Below are 22,007 nucleotides of genomic sequence, written 5' to 3' on the forward strand. Positions count from 1 at the left end.
AACTGCCTATATTTATTTTCATAGAATTATAGAATGCTTAGAGTTGGAAGGTCCAACTCAGAAATCCACCACCCCCCTGCAGTCAACAGGGACACCTTCAAGCAGGTTGCTGAGAGCCCCAAACAACCTGACCTGACTTGATTCCCAGGATGGGACATCTACCACCTCTCTGAGTAATCTGGACCAGTGTCTTACCACCCTCAGTGTGAAAAAATCTTCCTTCTATCTAGTCTAAATCTCTCTCTTTTAGTTTAAAACCATGACCCAACAGCCCCTGCTAAACTGTGCCCCCCATATTTTTCATAGCCCACTTTAATACTGAAAGACCACAAGAAGGTCCCCCCAGAGCCCTCTCTTCTTCAGACAGGTGCAGTTGTTCAGTGAAATCAGCAAAAGTGGCCCAATATAAACCCAAAAGGAAAAAAAAAAAAGGAAAAGTACAAAGGTCCACATATTACAATACCTGGAGATTTACAATTTCCATAAGCATCAAGGAAAACCAGGGAATAAAAATAATAATTAAAGAAAAAGGTGTGTGTGGGGGGGAAGGTTAGGAAATAATTCTCTAATTCTATCCCTCTTATGGACACCCAAGGGATAAAAGATGTCATGGACCACATCTTGTAGGTTCATCATAAGCCCCAGCTGTTAGAAGATCCACCACCACAGAGGACAAGCAGCCTTTCCACCAGACCCATCTGTGGTGGAGCTGTGCCTGGGAGAATCAAGGACAACTTTTCAGCCAGTGCTTCTTGGGTCTGCACCAAAGAAAACGCTGTGGTGGAACTCTTTGCTAGTGACCAGCCACCTCAGCAAAGTTTACTCACCTTGTTGGTTGAAAAGCAGATGCTTTGCCTGAGCTAAGGGGAATGACCACCAATTACCCTTCTTTCTAGGAACAACAGATAGACTGCACCCATCGAGTGGGGTAGGTTTTGGGCAGGCATTGCCCCACAGACCAACATCAAGTGTGGAGGGGGATTAGCACTTCTGAAAAGACTAAAGCTTTTGCACATGGCAACATTACCCTGCTCTCCAAGATGTGCAGAGTCAGAAGAGCTGGAGGAACACAAAACACTAACAAATTATGACTAAGAATGGAATGGCATGGCATGGCATGGCATTAGAATAGAATAGAATAGAATAGAATAGAATAGAATAGAATAGAATAGAATAGAATAGAATAGAATAGAATAGAATAGAATAGAATAGAATAGAATAGAATAGAATAGAATAGAATAGGAACAAGAATGGAATGGAACAGGGATGGAAGGGAACAGGGATGGAACGGAACAGAATTAACCAGGCAGGAAAAGACCTTCTGGTTAGGCCACATCTTGAGTACTGTGTCCAGTTCTGGGCCTCTCAGTTTAGGAAAGACATTGACTTGCTGGAGTGTGTCCAGAGAAGGGCAACAAACCTGGGGAGGGGTTTGGAGCAAAAGCCCTATGAGGAGAGGCTGAGGGAGCTGGGGTTGATTAGCCTGGAGAAGAGGAGGCTCAGGGGAGACCTTATCGCTCTCTACAACTACCTGAAGAGAGGTTGTAGCCAGGTGGGGTTTGGTCTCTTCTCCCAGGCAACCAGCACCAGAACAAGAGGACACAGTCTTAAGCTGCACCAAGGGAGGTTTAGGCTGGATGTCAGGAAGAAATTATTCACAGAAAGAGTGATTTGCCATTGGAATGTGCTGCCCAGGGAGGTGGTGGGGTCACCTTCACTGGTTTAAGAGGAGACTGGATGAAGCACTTGGTGCCACTAAGCTCCCAAAGCATCCAGAAAAAAAAAAAAAAAAAAAAAAAAAAAGAAAAAACAAAAAGATGAAGAAGAAAAATAAAAGAGCAAAAGCAGAGATGACTTAGGAACAGTATCAACTTGGCCATCAACTCTCTAGAAGCTTTACATAGAACAAGCTGGAATAACAACAAGCAAAAACCAGCTTTGCAGAGGGAACTGCAGCAGGTGAAAATCCCAATTCCATAAACTCCCTGATCTCTAAAAGAAAAATAACAAAAAAGTCAAAATCAAAGGGCCACAAAGTCGGTGCCAAGGGCAAATGTTCCTGCTGTGCACGTACAATACAGATTGTGCTGTTTCGTTCCTGCAGCCATATATGGTCGGTTTGCCTTGTCCCCTATATATTTATCACTCTGGATGGCCTATCTCTTGGCAGCTCTCCGAGTTTTGAGTGCCAATTTGGTATTTTGCTTCTATATATGGTTAAGGGAGCAAGGGGAAGGCTGTGTTTGGAAGATATGCTGTGAATTCACCCCAGTATGCAGTGGGAAATCTGTAAATCTAAATCTGGCTCATAAAATTTAACTGTCCTCAACCAATTTGCAGCACTCTCCACTGGGAGACATCCTAAACAATGTTCTTTTCAAGGCATTCCTGTTTCTTTTCCAGGACTTGCTGTTCTGCTGCTTACTCAAAGCTTTGTCCAACAGGCTTTTTATTGCCTTACCCCAGACCTCCTCTTATCACGCTGCTGAGTTACCGCCCTCTTCTATCCCAGACAGGGATTAGCTTTGAGGAACCAATTGCAGAGCTTTTGGAAGATGACACATAGCAAGAACAAGGCCTTCTTCTCAATTCAGGAGTAACTACAACAGTGACAATGCAACAGCTTTCCATGATGCAGCCCCTTGGGGTGCTCCGAGAGCATTTCCTGACCAAGCGAACTCTGAGGCATACACCGTAAAATGACTAAACTTTTTTACAGTGGGCTATTAGCAATTGCCTGTGAGCTTAATCACCTGTAATTTCCTCATTAATGTGACTGGATTAATCATTAAGTTTGTATCTCCAGAGAGCTGAGCCACCCAACTTGGTTTGCTCTGGTGATAAAAGCCTGCCTCGTTGTGGAGCTGATCTCTCCTCCTCCAAACAATTGCCACACGACTGTGGATTAAAAAAAAATCCTTAGCTCAAGTGCAGAGAGCAATTTTTTTCTCCTGTCTTGATGGGACTCCTGAGGAAGGATGGGGATGGGTTTCCCTTCCAGTCTTGTGTCACACAAGGAGCTAGGCAGCGTGACAAATGACAGAATCCTCAAACTTCAGTGTCTTCTGACACTTTCACAGCTCTTTCACAGTCTTGACAATGACCCTGGGTGTTCCCATAGGTCCAGCATAGCAGCATAGCATCATTTCAGTCCAAACATCAACTCAGCACCACCACAGCCAGTAAATCATGTCCCCACGTGTCTTTTCTACACATTTTTAACACCTACAGGCATGGTGACTCTACCACCTCCCTGGCCATCTTGTTCCAATGCTTGACTAAAGCATCAGCAACAACTGGTCCTCTTCAGTAGCAAGAGCTGGATTTTTCTTTCCAAGGCACAACCATGTGTTCATAGAGGTTTTTTTCATCTCCCCCCAGTATAAAGAACTATGCTAGGGCATGCCACCAGGGAAAAGAGGCCACAAATTTTCTGTTCCCCAGCCAGCAGCTTCTCTCTACTAATTTGGGCACTGGGAGGATGCCGGCTCTGTTTCACACGTGCTTCTTCAATCTGCAAACCCTCTGTGACAGCAGCAAGTCTGTTCTCATTGAAAATTAATACCATTCAGTGGAAAGGTCTAAGATTTGAGCATCAACACTTTCCCTAGCATTTTGTCTTGCCTTTTTGTTGTTGTTGTTGCTGTTTTCCACCAAATTTTAAGGCTCCTTTATGTCCCAGGTCCATAGTTTTACTAATTTCGCCGGGAACAATTTGCTGTGTTGCTTATGGAAAGAAGGGCTGCCAATACCTCTTTGTACTTTAACCCACCAGAAAGACCCAGCAGATAATCTTATAAATGCACAATCCAAGGCAATGAAATAATACTGCCTGGGGGGGGAAAAAGTGCAACCAAAATATATTTAAAGTAGGTAAACCCCCCTGAACACAAACCAAGGTAGTGGCTCTTACAGCCTCTCAAGGAAAAAGTTGGAATTATCCCCCCACAACTGGCAATTCTTCATGTCACAGCTTTGCTCTTCATGCCAAAACAAACTTTCACATGTCTTCCTGGGATCATGCAAATGTGAGTAGTATTCTGGGCCAATAGCACAGTGAATCAGGTCATTACACACACTAGCCAAGCATTTTTTTTTCATCTCAGCTTGGACCATCAGCTTCTTACTGCCTGAGCACTGAGTAAATCAATGTCTTGGAGAAGGTGTTAAAAGGCCAGAGAGCACTTTGCGAGGAGCGCAGAGTGGAAATGGGGCAAAATGCTTCCTTTTCTTTTAGAGAACTCATTTAAGAAGACAGAGTTGGAGCACAAGTGCTCCCCCAGGCCGTGAAGGTGCCACTCTAGATATGAAGCCAAAATGCTCCCTAGAAGCTTGTCTCTCTCTAGCACTTCTCTCGTTCAGATTGACTATTTCTCAAGCCAAGGGCTCAGGTTAATTCACAGCATCCCCTCCTGGAGAGCATCCTACACAGCCAGGCTTCCGTGGAAAAGCCTGTGTCCAAGTTCTCCTTGCACAGCAGGCACATTTTTCTTGTCAGCTTTCCAGGCTGAGAAACAGTGTGACTGGCAGGACCAGGGCAGGGATCACCACCCTGTACTCAGCACTGGTGAGGCTTAGGGTCCCTCACTCCCAGAAGGACATTGAGCATCTGGTGCATGTCCAGAGAAAGGCAGCAAGGCTGGTGAAGGGTCTGGAGAACAGAGCTGAGAGAACTGGGCTTGTTTAGCCTGAAGAAAGGAGCCTGAGGGAAAACCTCCTGGATCTCTAAAACCCCTGAAAGGAGATTGGAGCCTGGTGGAGGATGGTATCTTCTCCGAAGTAACAAGTGATAGGGCAAGAGGAAATGGCCTCAAGTTGCACCAGGGGAGGTTTAGGTTGGACACAAAGAACAATTTCTTCACCAAAAGGGCTGTCAAGTGCTGAAGTGATGGAGTTCCCATCCCTGGAAGGGCTTCAAAGTTATGTAGATGTGATGCTGAGGGACATGGTCTAGAGGTGACCTGGCAGTGCTGGGTTAATGGTTAGATGCAGGGACCTCACAGGTCTCTTGCACCCAAAATGATTCCATGATTCAATAATTTCTCAGCATCAATACCTCTCCCTTTGCAGAATGTTTAGTGATAGGACTAGGGGTAATGGAATGAAGCTGGAGGTGGGAAGATTCAGGCTGGATGTGAGGAGGAAGTTCTTCACCATGAGAGTGGTGAAGCCCTGGAATGGGTTGTCCAGGGAGGTGGTTGGGGCACCATCCCTGGAGGTGTTTAAGCCCAGGCTGGATGAGGCTCTGGGCAGCCTGCTCTAGTGTGAGGTGTCCCTGCCCATGGCAAGGGGGTTTGGAACTAGATGACCCTCGTGGTCCCTTCCAACCCTGACTGATACTATGATACTATGTTTCACAGCCATCTTAAACTCTTTGCTCCTAGTCTTACACTCTCATAAAAGCCTAAAAACTTTCATTGCACACTATTAGTGCAGTAGTCCAGAAAAAGGTTAACTAAAGCCTCTAGGAAGTGGCCACATGCTTTTTTTCCCTCTTTTATTTTTCCCCCAAATCACAGCCCTTGTCCCCCCCCCCCCCATTTCTGAAACAATACCCAGGGGGCACAGCAGGAAATGGACCTTGGCATTCATTAGAGGCCTCTAATCCTTTTGCGTCAGTACAAATCGGGAAACAATGCCAGCCTGGGACGCTGGTCCTCACCTAATGCTCTTGTAATCACAGGGGTAATCTGAGGTAGTTTTGTCCTCAGTAAAAGAGAGAAAACTATTTCCCATTTCCTGCGGGTCCGAGCGTGCAGGGCGGCCGTGCGCAGGCACCGCGCTGGGTTGGCAGCTGCTTGCTGAACTCGCATGTCAGCTTTGTCTAGGCTACCCTGTTTGTGCAGCTCGACCTTCCAAAAGAATCAGTCTCAAGGGGAAAAAAAATTAAAGTAAAATTAAATATCAGTGTTGTTTGGGGGTTCTTTATAATTGTTTTCAAAACTGCTTGCCCCAAATCACCATATGATTTTTTTTTTCCTCAGGAGTCTGCAAGGCTCGATGGTGGCCCCAAGCTGGAGGTTAGCAGTCTGCCAGCTGCTTCCTCCAGACCTTGAAAAGGCATGTTCTTATAGGCTAGGCACCAGCCAGGGAGCTGGCATGTCTGAAATACAGCCTCCAATGAGGGAAAAGAAGGAAAAAGAGAGAGGGGGGACAAAGAGAGAGAGAGAGAGTGAGAGAAAGGGGGGACAAAAAGAGAGGGGGGGGGACAAAGAGAGAGAGAGAGAAAGGGGGGACAAAAAGAGAGGGGGGGGACAAAGGGGGAGGGGGGACAAAGAGAGAGAGAGGGGAGGGACAAAGAGAGAGGGGGGGGGGACAAAGAGAGAGAGAGGGGGGACAGAGAGAGAGAGAGGGGGGACAGAGAGAGAGAGAGGGGACACAGAGAGAGAGGGGACACAGAGAGAGAGGGGACACAGAGAGAGAGGGAGAGGGGACACAGAGAGAGAGGGGACACAGAGAGAGAGAGGGGACAAAGGGGGGGGGGACAAAGAGGGGGGGACAAAGAGAGAGGGGGGGACAAAGAAAGAGTGACAGAGAGGGGACAAAGAAAGAGAGACAGAGAGGGGAGACACAGAGAGAGAGGGGACAGAGAGGGGACAGAGAGGGGACAGAGAGGGGACAGAGAGAGAGAGAGGGGACAGAGAGAGAGAGAGGACACACAGAGAGAGGGGACAGAGAGAGAGAGAGAGGGGACAGAGAGAGAGAGAGAGGGGACAGAGAGAGAGAGAGGGGACAGAGAGAGAGAGAGGACACACAAAGAGAGAGAGGGGTACACAGAGAGAGAGAGAGGGAAAAGGGGAGGGGGAAAGAGGTGGGTGGAAGAAAGAAAGGGGAGAGAAGAGGCACCCACAAATGGAAAAACATTGAAACTTAGATTTTTGGAGGCCTAATACGAAGAAGTTTCCAAAAAGTGACTCTTTGTCTAGTTTTAGCATCAAAACTCTCCTCATCTCCACAACCAGAGTTTAGAAAAAACAAACCTAACAAAGCCAGCTCACATGCTTGCTTCACACTGCTCGGTGCTGTGTTCCAACTGCCCAGAACACCCCCAAAAAAGTGGTGAGGGAGAAGAAGGTCTATTTTTGCCAACTATATTCTGTGCTAATATATATAGAAAAGCCCTTTGATGATGCTCATCTGATCCTCAACTTTGATCCCAAAACACTTTGCAAAGGCAGGGAAATGCTCCCAACCTTTCCCAGCCATATCCCTAAGGCACAGAGCAGGGAGGTGACCTATCCAAGCTCATAAGAATTAATCAATGCTGGAGAGTGGATGGGCTCCCCAAGCCCACTGATCCCTAGCTGTCCTCACAGCTGTTGGTGCTACTTATTCACTCATCCCCACACAGGTCTTGGAGTGCTTTCCCTAAACCACAGGGTATGACCCTGGCTCTGCAACGCAAGCATCATGACACACAGGGTGATCAGGGAGAGGAGCATACTCACATCTGCATAAACGTTTGTGCCAAACACTGGTGCCCAGTAGGATGGCTCATCCTTGCAGTGGGCTGGACAATAAATCCTAGAAAACAATGCATTCATCTTTATTCTCTATGGCAAGGCTCAACAGGAAAGCAAGCTGCATTCTTGGGAGATTTCAAGTGCCTGCATCTGGTCTGCAGGTGGCAACAGTGAATTTCATTACTTGTTCCCCTCAGATGACATTTGATAGTTACTGCAGAGCTGCAAATGGAGGGATTGAAACCAGCAAATCGGCCTTTCATGACATTTTCAGAGGGGAATATCTATATTGCTGCACAATGCTGGGCATGTAATTATTTGCACAGGTTTGTGCCCCACACCTGCGCAAAGCAGCTTTCTAGAACAAACTTCTTCCATGTTTTAAGGTGGAAGGGAGCACCACATCCAAAAAGCAGCAGGTGCAGGAGAATAAAGACAGACTGCACAGTTGCAGCTCACATCGAGGGGTGTGATGAAACCTTATTTGGGTGCTACTAAAGCAGCCCAAAATCATCTGCCTCTGCTACATCAGGAACTATTCTCTTGGGTTTTCATACAGTGCTCACATTAGGCTGAGGCTTTCATACAAGGATGGCTCATCTTCCATCACTTTACTATCAGCTAGTTGTGACACTGAAGCTCCTGTTTGGACCTGACCATGGTCCATCACCAAGACATGCTGCTGGAAATGGTCCATTATCACCTCTTTCTGTACCTCCTTCTTAGATCTATGACTTTTCTATCACAATGCTATGAAAAGCACAGTGACAGCAGGAAACACTTTCCCAACCCCATCCTCCAGTTCATCTGGTAAAACACTCTCCATTCCCCCTAATCCTCAGGCCTGGGGACCTCAGTGTCTTTCATCCTCAGAGCAGAGCAGGTTTAAGCAGAACATAAGTGGGCTTGTGTTACCTTGGGCAATGGGTTGCTGGCTTTTTGAACTGGCACAGCTCAGCTACTGTAGTATAACAATCCAGCGTCTGTGCTGCAAAAATAAATATGGAAAGGCAAATTACTGGACCTAGCATCTCAGGCAGCTGCAGAAAACACAAGTCAGAGTCACACAAGGCATCTGGTGAGACCCATGTCCAGCTGAGAGCACACGGAGAGCTGCTCAGTCTTTCAGTGGTGGGCTCCCAGGAGGGGACTGAGAGGCTCTCCAGTAGAAATTCTGTTACTATAAGGTCATAACATGGCTTCAAAAGTGCCACAGCTTTCAAAAGAGAAAAGCATCTGATCCCCAAGATAGTGTGGTTTTGCTCCAGCTCCAGATGTGGAGTACAAATGACCTGACCCATAGAGTGTTGCCTGAAAGTGACTCAAGCAGATCTAATGAAAATGGTGTTTATACATAGGAGAAGGAATTATTCAAAGGCACCAAGGAAGTGGCAATTGTTTAAAAAGTAGAGCTCCATAGTGTTTGTTTATATGCTTAGCATAAATACAGTGACTCACTCTCACAGATTGATTTAGTAGCTATTATGTGTTTCATAGCACTATTGCACCATTATATTAGGTACTATTCCCTTCACTTTTTATGCAGTGCTCACACTGGACTGAAGCTTTCAGGCAAGGATGGCTCATCTTCCATCACTTTACTACCAGCAAGTTGTGACACTGCAGCTGATGTATGGACCTGAGCGTGATCCATCACCGAGAGAGATCCTATTGTCACCTTTTCCTGAACCTTCCTCTTAGATCCCTGCAGAAAAATGAGGTGGTGGGTGGTGGAACTGCCCAGAGCAGCTGACAGATCACCATTCTAGGGTTTAGACATGGCACTGAACCATTTGATATGACCACTTAAAAGGAAAAAGAGCACTGTCTAGGGTTTAGTTGTGGTGCTGAATCATTTGATATGACCACTTAAAAGGAAGAAGAACATTGTCTAGGGTTTAGTTGTGGTGTTGAACCATGTGATATGACCACTTAAAAGGAAAAAGAACACTGTCTGGGGGGTAGTTGTGGTGCTGAATCATTTGATATGACCACTTAAAAGGAAAAAGAACACTGTCTAGGGTTTAGTTGTGCGACTGAAGTGTATGATACGACCATCAAAATGAAAAAGAGCAGTGTAAGGAATGAGGTTTTCAGGTACCCCATAAAACTCTAGCAACAATGGCTTCTTCTCAACTTTCAAAACTTACTTGTGACTTTGGAAACCATGAATGCATTTGAAGGTTTACTCTTTCTGTAAAACAAGCAAAAAAACAAACACCCATATTCATTAAAAATAAACATCCTAGAATGCAATCCCAATATCTATATCTATAGGCAGAAGTTCTTATGTAAAACAAATCCAAAAGCTTTTTGATGAAGGTAGTACCTAAAAGACTCCACGCCGTTCCTGGTAGACTTCACAAAAGCTGGTGTCCTCCCCTTCCTTGTGATATCAACCAGCCCTCCTTTATTGTCCAGGATTCCATAATGAATTGCAGCACGGCAGATGCTTGATGACTGAGCAGGGCACAAGCACAAAGAGCATGTGAAACAAACCTCACTGCCAGAGCGACGCTGACCGACCGCTGTGCCGAGAAACCAAGGAGAAACGAAACCGCCACCAGCGTGCCAAATGGAAAATAAGCTGAGTACACTCCTGTGGAATCTGGTTGTTAAATCTTACTCTCCCAACACAGCCTTTTCCCTTTTGTTGTTATTAGTTTAAGCACTGCCTGGTTGAATGGCGGTCTCTCTTTCAGTAACAAATCTGCACATTTAAGATACAATTCAGAAGAAAAGCGGCGCTGGAAATTAACAGCCAGCCTGAAATATTTCCAGTGCCCCACGAAGTATTCAAACCCAAGCTATTTCTGGTGAAACCACTTGGAGAAGGTGCCTGGCTGCAGCTGCAGTTGTTGCAGGCAAAGATGTATCATGGGTGATGCAATCACACCAGCAGCAAGAGAAGAGGAGGCTCAGGGGAGAGCTTATTGCTGTCTACAACTACCTGAAGGAAGATTGTGGCCAGGTGGGGGTTGGTCTCTTCTTCCAGGCAACCAGCACCAGAACAAGAGGACACAGTCTCAAGCTGTGCCAGGGAAGGTTTAGGCTTGAGGTGAGGAGAAAGTTCTTCACAGAGAGAGTTGTTAGCCATTGGAATGTGCTGCCCAGGAAGGTGGTGGAGTCACCATCTCTGGAGGTGTTCAAGAGGGGATTGGATGTCCATGGTTTAGTTACTCATGAGGCGTTGGGTGACAGGTTGGACTTGATGACCTTTGAGGTCTTTTCCAACATTATTGATTCTATGATTCTGTGATTCTAAGAAAGGGGAAATTGAAGGTGCTTCTACTCAAAAAAAAACCCTTTACCTTCAACCTTTCTTCATCCCCAAAGTAGTTTGGGTGGGAAACCAGCACCGTGCTTTATTTATATAGGGTCAATATAGAATTGATGAAGTATCATTACAATTCAAGATCCAGCAGAGCAGCCCCAAACATCATTTAGTTACACCATTTAACAGTGAGTTTTGTACCAATTTTCTGTCACCCACAGCTGCCCACACTAAAGAGATCTTTGTAAGAGCTGGCTGTTCATCCCCATCCCTCACTTCCCAAGGGATTCATTGCACGTTAAGGGCACTCAAGACAAAAATCACATCTAGAATCACTCCAGACTGCTGCCTTTTTTCTTTCTTTTTTCATCACTAAGGTGAGGAAAATGCAGATAATCTTTATCAGCACCCCTTTACAGCGCCACAACTGGAGAACACGAAAAGCCCAGTTGCAGTAGAACTCCTGCTGTTACCGCTAACTCCCCACAAATGACATCCACGAGCTATTAAAAGGTACTTACACTCTCATAATAAAATGTTCCAAAGATCTTTCCTTTACTGTACAAGCAGCCAGCTGGGCACAAATACCTAGTGAAGATATATATCTTTGAGGGTGGCGAAAAAAAGCAATTCAAGAAACAGACTTTGCCTCTCTCTCATTCGAGAGTCATTCCTTTCATTTCACGTAACTCCCCCATATGAAGAAAAAAAACAGGATTGCAAAATAGCTACTTTTTGGAACAGTTTCTCCACCCTCCTTAAAAGCCTGACCAATATTTAGATTCTGTGGATTTGTTTTTTCTCCAAGTGATAAACTGTCCTGTTCTTTGCAGAAACCTTAACCAGAAGTTCTTGACTGGCTGGAAGGGGACAAGCCATGAATTATTGGTCTGGCCTGGACAGTGGTGGAATGCATGAAAAAGGCTCAGAAAGGACTCTGCCAAAAATGTATTAAATTATTCTGGACACCTGAAAGCGTGGGTCATCATGGCTGAATGAAATAAACTGTGTCACCTTCCTGCTAGCCTTGGCTGCAGGCTTTCTATTAAGAGAAGTTATTTTCAACTTTTTTTTGTTATGTTTTTAAGTGATCTACCTAGATAGCCAGGAAAAAAATATGCACAGCATGGCCTACCCTGCTTGCAAGAACTGGACAATTTTTAGCCTATTTTTTTCCTGCAGCACTCCAAGATGTATTGATTCTATGTAGCAACAGGACAAGGAGCAATGGTTTTAAACTAGAGAAGGGGAGATTTGGATGGGACATCAGGAAGAAATTCTTTACTATGAGGACGGTGGAACACTGGCACAAGTTGCCCAGGGAGGTGGTGGAGGCCCCGTGCCTGAAGACATGCAGTGTCAGGCTTGATGGGGCCCTGAGCAACTTGATCTCATTGGGGATGCCCCTGCTCCCCACAGGGGGAGGTTGGACTGGATGACCCTTCAAGGTCCCTTCCAACCCAATGCATTCTATGACAAAACACTACCTGTTGCATGTTGAGCCTCTGCATTTGTCTCTCATCTTGGTTTCACAGGTAATGACTTGTGCTGGGGAGAAAAAAAAAAGTGAAATGAGTATTTGGAAAAGGAAAGAGGCTTCCAGAGCCTGCTCTCAAGCTACAAAGGTGAGCAACCACCGTGCACTTTTCCTGGAGGTCTTCAGTGCAGCAAGATAAAGATCTTATCACAGACCAACCCAGCCTGAAGCCGTTGGTGCCCCTTTAGCTCTTCACTTAAGACAGGTGTCTTTGGAAATATTAGCAAGGAAGAAACATCTGACAGCTGAAGGCTTTGATTTACAGCCTGAGGTTTGCAGCCAGAGCGCTCATTCTCCATTTAATTACAGACTCTCAAGATGCTGGGAGATAAACTTGCAAAGGATGTGTTGGCTTGCCTCACCTTGTGTGCACAGTAAGTCTCTTTTAATTAACAGCCATTAGAAAATGACAGAGGAAGTACTACCAGCTCCACAAATAACATCAAAAGTCTTCCCAAGCTTGAAACAAAAAACTGCAGGGGGGGAAAAAAAAGCAGAAAAGCTGCAAAGGAGGTAATTGCTGAGTGTGGAGTAGCCTAAATGGGAAATAAGCCAAATATTTCCTAAATTGGGGGACTTTTGGCTCTTTGATACTTTCTTGAGATGGCTTAAAAGGGCAGGTAACTATTGCAGATTGGCGTGCAGAAGGCATAAGTGGCTGTTGAAAGCTCTCCTCCTTGCTTCAGGCAGGCTTCTGCTATAATTAACAGGGAATTTTCATACACATTTCCTCCCTCTCCACTCAAACATCCTCCCAGGTATTCTTTTCCTGAGCCTCTTCATAACTTTCCACAATGTTTTCCCACATAAAGCTACTTTAAAGCTTACAGGATTTGCAAAGGAAAAGGACTGTCTTACTCATGTAGGACTCTGGGGTGACCTTCTTGGGCTTGATGGGTTTGTTGCTCCTGGGTTCCGGCGGGTAGAACCGCACTGGATTTTGCTCGGTGCCCTGTGAAATCTCCACTTCGTTGGTCTCGTCTGTCTCGGTGATGACAGGGTCTTCATAACGGTAATCTTGGTAAGAGAGGGGATTGAAAATAATTACTGTGTGCTCACCTTGATGGAGAAGTCAAACAGGTTCCTGGCTTGAGGCAGGTGATGTGGTTTGACAAAGAGCTACTTTAGAACAGTTGGAAGCTCAGAAATGCCCACTAAAGGCAGCACAGGGCTATTGCCAGGGCAGGTGCAGCACTGGGAGGAGAGATCTGCTCCTCTACCACTCCTCTGTCCATGAGTTGGCATTTAGAGCAACTTACAGCAAAGGTTCAAAAAGATCCCTACTATTTAATGGAGGGGGGGGGTGGGGGGGTGGGGGGTGGGGGGAAAATGTGCTGATGCTTCTTCTGTTTCCCATGCAGCTCTCTCTCTGGAAGAAAACATAAATTTGCTAAACACATGCAAAAAGAGGGCTCTTGAATTTGGGCAAGTGGCTGCAAACTTTTCTCCTCCCAGTTGGGTTTGCTTCTCCAAACCAGCCCAGGAGCCCACCCTCTGGTAGAGCATGGGGTCCTGGGACAGCATGATCCCAGCTTTAGCATCTGTGGTGGGTTTACTCCTCTGTGTACCTCTGCTGGAGAACAAGCTGCCTGCTGTTGTAGCTGGGCAAAGAGCTTTGAGAAACGATGCCAGCAAAATTCATTCCACTTGGCCAGTCCAGCCTGAAACCCTGTGCTGCTCTCATCCTCAGCAACGAGGAGAGGAACGATGCAAACAAAAGGGATGAAGGATGGTGGCTCCAAGAGGACTTCCCTCTTGCTGTCCCACTGGGACATCCCCTCCTCTCTCTTCACCTGCACCCTGGGGTGCTCCCCAAAGAAATGGTACTCTGAAAAGGCTAAATGCAAGACTGCAGCAAAATAAGCTTCTGCTTTGGGCAACTCTCCAAGGAACCTGCCTGTTTCTAAGAGCCCAGATCTCTGTGAAACAAAACACATGGGAGAAGGAAAAAGCTGTCAATGCATGACGCCAGGCAATGTCGTGCGCTGGGGCACAGCACTACTTCACTGGAGGGTTCAGCAACAGTGTTTCACTCTATTGACCTTTCTTTTCCTCAGATCAGGAATAACTATCCACAATCCCCTGCTTTCCTCCAAGAGACAGGAATTGCTGTACTCATTTTGCAGCCATGAAAACCAAGGTGGGGAGAGAGGGAAACACTCCATGTCCCTGGCCCCTGAAGGAGCGGGGCAGGCAGCCAAGCTCTGCCCACCCACATTGCCTCTGGTAAGCATTGAAGAACATTCCCTTCCCAAACAAACCCCGTGAGGACAGGATTGCTCCTGCCCACAGCCTGCCAGTGCTCAAAATCCTGCTGGAGCTCCCAAGCCAAACCCATGGAAGCTCGGAGCAGCATCCCTCTGTCCAAGCACTTGCTCTGATTTTCACTGGGGGAAAAGTGCTGAATCCCAGCTCCACTTTTTAAGCAGTTCAGGGCTTTTGGTTTCAGCAGCAGCTACATCAAAACATTAAGGATGGTTCATTAAAAGGTGCATAACACTGCTTCCACTTAAAAGTTTTCAGCATTTTTCCCCACCCAGGAGGTGTGCCATGCTCCCCACCACATACCTTTGTAGCAGAGGTTGTTCTGGCAGCCTCCTCCATAGCTTGGCGGGCACTCAGAGCAAGGGCGGCCGGTCTTGTATGGGGCCTCTCCAATCCAGTTGCCCCTGCAAGCACAGGAGCAATGTGGACCTGTCAGACACCCACTCATCCAAGCCCCCAAAACGACCTGGTGCTAAGGGAATTGGGAAAGTAAGTGGTTTTGGTAGAATCACAGAATCATTAAGGTTGGAAAAGATTGCTAAGATCATCAAATCCAACTCACCACACTGGTGTTTGGTGTCAACCAAACACTACCATGGCCATTAAACCATGTCCTGAAGTGCCATGTCTACACCACTCCTGAACACCTCACAGTGCCTGGCCACTCTTTCAGTAACTAAATCCTAATCCTAATATCCAACCTAAAATTCCCCTGGTACAACTTCAGCCTATTTCCTCTCATTCACTGTGCTCATCCTTGGATGGGAGCTGTAAATGGGGAAAAGATGGCCTTGGAGTACCAAGTGAAGCAAGCAAGCACTGGACAAGTGAAGGGTTCAACTGTCTTGGTCATCAGAGCCACAGGTGATCCATCACTTTCTGCAACACCCCCAGGGAGCTGCATGGGACAGGCTGGAGCACAGCTCTTACCTTTTCAGAGCTCCATTTTACAGGGGCTCTGAACAACCTGACCTAGTTGGAAATATCCTTGCTTGCTCCAGGTGGGTTGCACTGGATGACCCTTAAAGGGCCCTTCCAACCCAATGCATTCTATGATTTCATAATTTTTCCATCTGGAACAATTTTCAAGCAGAAAACCCACCGGAAACACATGCTCCCTCACACCAGATCATCTGAGAAGCACTTTGCACTCTCTCTTCACTCAACCAGGTCATCCTCAAGCGCCCAGTTTTGCCTTGCAGGCTGCAGAAACATTACCCTGTCCCAGAGCAACTAAGCAAAGGCCAAACAACCAGCCTAGGCTAAGCCTCGTGAGAAATGTTGCTCCTCATTTCATCTCTAAGATGACATTTTTTAGGGTTTTATTTAAATAAACTTTGTGCAATATCACCTTTGCATTAAACTCCAATATAAATACTGTGATCTTACGTCAACAGAAGTAGATCAGTGGATTACTGCATTTTACTCAAGAAACTACCCAGAAACAGAAGTCCTTTTTGGCACTCTGTGCGACAAACTTTAGGGGCCGAGATGGTAGAAGGAGCCAGAGTTCAGCCCATGGCTATGAACCTTTGGGTTATTGCTCTTTCAGCTGTCTCCACCTATAAGGTTAGACGAGGACAATGTGCACTGAAGCCAGAGAGAAAAGATTAAGTAGAAACTGCAGAAATAGAGTATTTTTCCATCCAGCAGCCCTGAGTGGATGACGTGCAAAAAGCCCAGCCTGCTGCAAGAGCTCCATGGGATGATCTCCTATGAGGAGCAGGTTATTAAACCCCACCAAACCACAGGCATAATGTGCTCAGTACCTAAAGTAGGGAGAGGGGCTTAAACAGTCCACCCATAGGTCTCTGTCAGGATAGTGCTATAAGCTGCCAGCTCTGTGCCTACACATCTTATATCTCTCTGTTATTCTGCCTGATGATCTCCAAAAGTCAGGTGCTCCCTAAGCTGCTCCATTTGTATGGTGATTTCCCCATTTCACTCTGATTTTAAAACACCAAGGACTTGCAGTGGGAATGCTTCTCTTATTACTCATTAAAGCAGAAAATATTAACTGCTGTTGCCAGGGAGGAAACTTCTCCTGGATGTATTAGTCAAGAAATGTGATTTTCATTTTGAAATTCAATCAAACCATTGAGTTAATTGCATCAGTCAAGATTTAGCTATTGGGGGGGGGGGGGGATGCTATGAGGAGCTCATCTGATCTGAGACTTATCTCTTCATAGCTCCTTGCAGTGGGCCCCAGCTCACTGTGCTTCCAATGGCAATCAGGCTGGCTTTATACAACACAATGGTGTCTTTAAACCAGCAGATTTTGCAGGAGAAGGGTGAAATGTGTGAAGCTATGGCAGCCTACCTGGCTGGGTACAATGCTGCAGCAGCGCTGAGCAGCATTAATCACCACCCCATCCCCTCCCACCCTCCAGAGCCAGCAAGCCTCACTTGGCAGCACACACCAGCTCCATCCTGGCCATCTCCTGCTCCTCCTTCCCATGGCAGGAACATCAAAGCTCCAGCCTGGCCCCAGCCCCTCATTCAGTTTTCCAGGCAGTGCTCAGAAGTCTTGAACCAGCTCCGTGCTACTGTCTAAAGAGAAAATGTAAAGCCACAACCACCAGTCTAAACTGCCAGAAATCTTTTCCCCAGATCCCAGGCTAGTTAAGCAACCTGCCAGTTTTAGGAAGTCTGGAGAGAGCCCAGCTCCTCAGCCTTACTTGGGTGAGTAGTTGCAGACCAGGTAGACGGCATTCTCCCAGATTTCCCCCCAGACATTCATCTGCTTGCAGACGTTCACGGCACAGCCAATCTTGTTCGTCGTGGCCCAAACTATCTGCAAGGGCAACGTGGTTGTTGAAAATGAGCAAACTGCCCTGCTGTGGGCGCACATGGTGACAAGTGGGACATGGTGGGGGTTGTCAAGAGTAGAGGTATGAAGGTCCACCATCTCCTTTACCTGGGTGTAGTGTGTGCACATGGAGCCAGTGCATTTCTCCGGGCACCAGGGGTTGCACTCGTGAGGGTATGGGTACGTGTAATCCTTCACTTCATCGTACCAAGACTGGACATGAAAAGCTGGAGACCGATACCTGGAGAAGCAAAGGCAGTTTAAAGCACAAAGTTCTGGTAGAAGTTTGCTCACAATGCCTGTAGCCTCCTGCCCTGCTGTAAACTCAGATATTTCAATACAAGGTTTGCTAGTTTGTTTTTTTCTCAAGGCAAGTTCCCTTTGTTGAGGTGCTGCTTAAAACAAACAACAAAACCCCACAACACAATCACACAGTTTAAAGAACAGGAAAAAATACCTCATTGATGATTTTTTTTTTTCCCCCTCCCTAAGATTCACAGCCTGGTCTGACTTTCTGTATTATTTATAGGTTTGACATGCCCTTCAAGCACTGCTGACCTGAAATGTCCTTCTGACTTCTCCACACAACTACAAAAAAAAAACCTTCTAGTTTGACAGAAAGTCCTATTTTGAAAGTAAACAGAAGTTGAGGCTTGCCAAACATCTTAAAACCAAAAGCCATCGTGTACCTACTTTACCACCAGGCAATTTGCTAAATCTGGGAGGACACCAGCAGGGAATAGTCTCAGACCTTTGGAAGCCAGCAGGCTTTTTCCCCACTCACATGACACCAAGAGCTGGTGCAGAGTAGTTGGTGCACAACACATATAACCCACCTTTTAGTTCAGTTATTTCCTCTCTGCACCGAGCTCCACTCCCCATGTGCTGTGTGGACTTTGTGCAGACTATGACCCAGGTATGGCAGCCTGCAGCTGCACTGATGGCGCTTGACTAGAGCTGGGTGGAGAGGAACCTAATGAACTTCAACAAAGTGTGGGGTCCTGCACATGGGGAGGGCTAACCCCCTGCACCAGTAGAGGAGAGGGGTTAAATTGCTGGAAAGCAGCATCACAGAGAAGGACCTGGGAGTGCTGGTGGACAGCAAGGCAACCATGAGCCACTTCTGGAGTGCTGGGTCAGTTCTGGGTTCACCAGTACAAAAGACACAAAAGTCTACTGAAGAGTCCAGCAGAGGCTATGAAGAAGGTGAGTCTACAGCTATCTGAAAAGACATTGTGGAGAGGCTGGTGCTGGTCTCTTCTCACAGGTAATTAGTGATTGAAAAAGAGGAAATGGCCTCAAGCTGTGACTGGGTAGGTTTAGACTGGACATTAGGAAAAAGTTTTTCACAGCAAGAGTGGTCAGACATTGGAATGTGCTGCCCAGGGAGGTGGTTGAGTCACCAACCCTGGATGTGTTTAAAGGTCATTTGGATGTGGTGCTTGGGGATATGGTTTAGGAGTGAACCTTGCAGAGTAGGATTATGGGTCGGACTTGGTGATCCTGAGGGTGTTTTTCAACCTGAATGTTTCTATGATTCTGTGAAAGGCTGAGAGACCTGGGGCTGTTTAGCCTGGAGAAGAGCAGACTGAGAAGGGATCTTCTCATTGCTCAGCTATAACTAAAGGGAAGAGAGCAAGAGAAGGGGGGGCAAACTCTTGTCAGTGGTGCCCAGAAACAGGGCAAGGGGCACAAACTGGAACTCAGGAGGTTCCATTTGAACATGAGGAAAGCCTTCTTTACTTTGAGGGTGCCAGAGCCCTGGAGCAGGCTGCCCTGAGAGGTTGTTGAGTCTCCCTCTCTGGAGAAATTCCAAACCCACCTGGACATTTTGATCTTGGGCAACCCTGCTTTAGCAGGGGGTTGGACTAGGTGATCCCTTCCAGCCCCCACCATGCTGGGGTTCTGTGATACCTGGACTATTTGAGGGAACAGAAAGAGTGTCAAACTGCCTATAGAAATGCTCATGGATCTTGCATGCTAAGTGCACCACAAGCACAGAGCAGTCTTCAAACTCCGTAGCAAAGCAGAGAAGCACTTCAACCCCATTGCTTTTTATTGCTTTCAACAGCTCACATGAAGCAAGCAGCCAGGAACACAAATGATGTCATTACTAACTGGAGTTTGTTCTTTCAGCCAACTCTTCATTAAAAATCATTCATTAGAAGTATTTTAGAGAGCCATCCACCTCGTGATGTCACGAAGTGAATACTTTCCGAATCCGATTTTACGGGAGAGGAAATTGAGGCAATCAAGTTGTGGCCTGTTCCTGAAAAATCTCAGATAAATCTGATTTCTTCTTCCTCTCAGTGACTGCAAAGAGAGCAAGATTGGATCTACCTCCATCAGGAACCCATAGCCATCCTGAATGCTGGTAGGACAGCCAAGAACAGCACAATCTTTTGACTGTGTCCAACAGATTAACCACTCTGCTTTCCAATCATTAATTCGCTCTGCCAACAAAAACAGGCCTGATTTTTGTATCAGGCTAGCTTTACACCAGCAAATTTCCATCACTTTCAACCAAGTTCTACCTGATAGACAACAAACATAACCACATTTCCACCCATTAGGGCTTCTGAGCACATAGGAAATGTTTGCTCTAGAAAGCAAGCTTAATGATAAGAGCTTAACAACAAACAAATTTCCCCACGAGGAGTGGCAAATCCATTTGGAAGCTTTAACATCAGCTTTCCTAGCTGGGTTAACAACTCTGGGTTAAAAACCTTCCCCAGACAGCTTAAAAAAGTGTTTTCAATTCTGCAGAGTGTTTTCATGAAAGAGAAATTAGGAGCTGGATAAATATTTATGGGAATTACAGCAAGAGAGAAGTTCTGAGCAAGCACCTGAGTCCAGAAGGTGTTCCTGAGAAACTTCGGCTTTCAGCTGGTTCCCAGCATAGTGCAGGAAACACACACCCCCTCTTCCCCCCCAAAAAAATAAATCCCAGCAGATTTAGGAGCAAAAGTTATGACTTCTGTAGCTGTTGTCATTAAGTAAGAGTGAGGGTGATCTTAAGCACGTTACAGCGGCATTGTCCAGACATGCAGATGAATGGAGTAAGCCATATTGATGCTGGTTTGCTGGGAACGGTCAGCTGAAGGTGGCTGCAGATGTTACCACCCTAACCATTTCTCTGAAGCAACAGCAATTAATGATCCTCAACTTTTCTCCCACCCCCACAGTGCTCTACTAAGCATGACCAAGGCAACCCTTTCCAGCTGGCTCTAAACTGCTCTTTGCAATGAGCTTGTATCATGCTGACTCTTACCTGCCCCAGTGAACGGCCAGGTTCTGTCCAATTGACCTGATGAGGGCACTAGGCCCATGGTCCCAGATGCACTGTTGAGCCCAAGCCTGGGCTGATCTTTCCAGCTCATCATCCCAAGTCTTCAGAGCGTGAGAAGAGAGAAGAACAGGTTAATTCATCATCCCAAACTTGTTAGATCAAGAGACTTGACCAGCAGCAGTTAGTGGAGAAAGATTAAATCACAGTCCACTCCTGGTGTCTGGTCTGTCCTCATGAAGCCAGTGCGTATCAGTGATGTGCCTTAACCTAAAAACAACTTTCTCAGCATGTCTTCTTGCCATGGAAATGCAGGGCACCAAAGAGTCTATTATTTTTCCTGCTTGATGCCCTGCTTCTCAGGAGCAGCTTTGCATTGGTCAGCAGAAAACACACCCGGGAAGATCTCCAGTATCCATCTAGACTATCCACCCTAAAACACAAGATAGTTTTGGTAGCTGTTTTTCTCATATGTTAAAAAAAAGCCCAGACCACATCAAAACAAACCAAAACAAACATCAAGGATGGAGATCCCAGCACTTCATCACGACACCTATTTCTGAGCTCTGCAAGAGTTCTAACATGCAGCCAGTACACTGATGAAGTGCAGCATGATTTTCCACCCCTTGGTCCTTCCTATCAGGACATTTCCAGGTTTTCTCATCATGGGAAACTCCAACAGAGGGTGTGCTCCTGCCATCCACTGCTGACACAGCTGGAGATTTTTGGCCCAACCTCTTAATCAAGGGGTGTGGGTCTGAGTCTCCTGGTCCCACCTGCTATTCTCCTTCCAGAATAACTGCTAAGTCCACCAATAGATCCAGTCAAATTTAACAGAGCAGGGCAAAGTTCCAGAGCTGTTGAGCTAATATCACTGTCACTGAAATAGCCATCAGGTTAGAAAGTGACAAATCCTGTTTATGCCCCTGTGAGGGAAAGATGATGGGGTGAGATCAGTCCTCATGGAATATCACCCAGCTGTAAGCCAACCAGGACCTCAAACACGATGAAAAGGGAAATAGGAAAGCAGGCTTTGTTGGCTCCAGCACCCAGGATAGTATTTGTTTTAAAGGCCAGACTTGCTGGACCCAGTAGACAGTGCCCTGAACTCATTGTGTAATTCCTGACAGCTGGTCTATTCAGAATAGTCCTTAGAGGATAATTCATTGGGATTAAAATATTACCACACATTCCTACAAATAAAACCAAAGAGAAGAGAGGTCCTGTAACACATCTCCAGCCCATTCATGTGCCAGCACAAGATCATGTCCTCTTTGGACATTTACCATCACAACCAGCTGGTCTTTCCAAGTCCAGTCTCCTGCAGAAGAAAAGCATCTTCTGATCTCAGATGTATCAAAAGACCTGTTGCA

At 46.3% G+C, this 22,007-nt stretch overlaps 1 protein-coding gene across 2 annotated transcripts in view; it reads right to left on the reverse strand.

The window, feature by feature from the left end:
• CRISPLD2 (cysteine rich secretory protein LCCL domain containing 2) overlaps positions 1 to 22,007 on the reverse strand; it is a 39,174-nt gene that overhangs the window by 7,659 nt on the left and 9,508 nt on the right. For both annotated transcript variants that reach the window (XM_068150838.1, XM_068150839.1), the window contains exons 3-13: positions 20,620 to 20,738; positions 17,457 to 17,589; positions 17,218 to 17,333; positions 14,843 to 14,943; positions 13,133 to 13,291; positions 12,225 to 12,285; positions 11,259 to 11,325; positions 9,793 to 9,923; positions 9,614 to 9,657; positions 8,379 to 8,451; positions 7,449 to 7,524 (exon numbers count right to left, since the gene is read on the reverse strand). In XM_068150838.1, coding sequence (XP_068006939.1) covers positions 7,449 to 7,524; positions 8,379 to 8,451; positions 9,614 to 9,657; positions 9,793 to 9,923; positions 11,259 to 11,325; positions 12,225 to 12,285; positions 13,133 to 13,291; positions 14,843 to 14,943; positions 17,218 to 17,333; positions 17,457 to 17,589; positions 20,620 to 20,738 — 1,080 coding nt within the window. The remainder of the gene's footprint in view (positions 1 to 7,448; positions 7,525 to 8,378; positions 8,452 to 9,613; positions 9,658 to 9,792; positions 9,924 to 11,258; positions 11,326 to 12,224; positions 12,286 to 13,132; positions 13,292 to 14,842; positions 14,944 to 17,217; positions 17,334 to 17,456; positions 17,590 to 20,619; positions 20,739 to 22,007) is intronic.

This window comes from Melanerpes formicivorus, unplaced genomic scaffold (assembly GCF_026170545.1).
Source record: "Melanerpes formicivorus ecotype bairdi unplaced genomic scaffold, bMelFor1.0.p_v2 SCAF_20, whole genome shotgun sequence".
Taxonomy (NCBI): domain Eukaryota; kingdom Metazoa; phylum Chordata; class Aves; order Piciformes; family Picidae; genus Melanerpes; species Melanerpes formicivorus.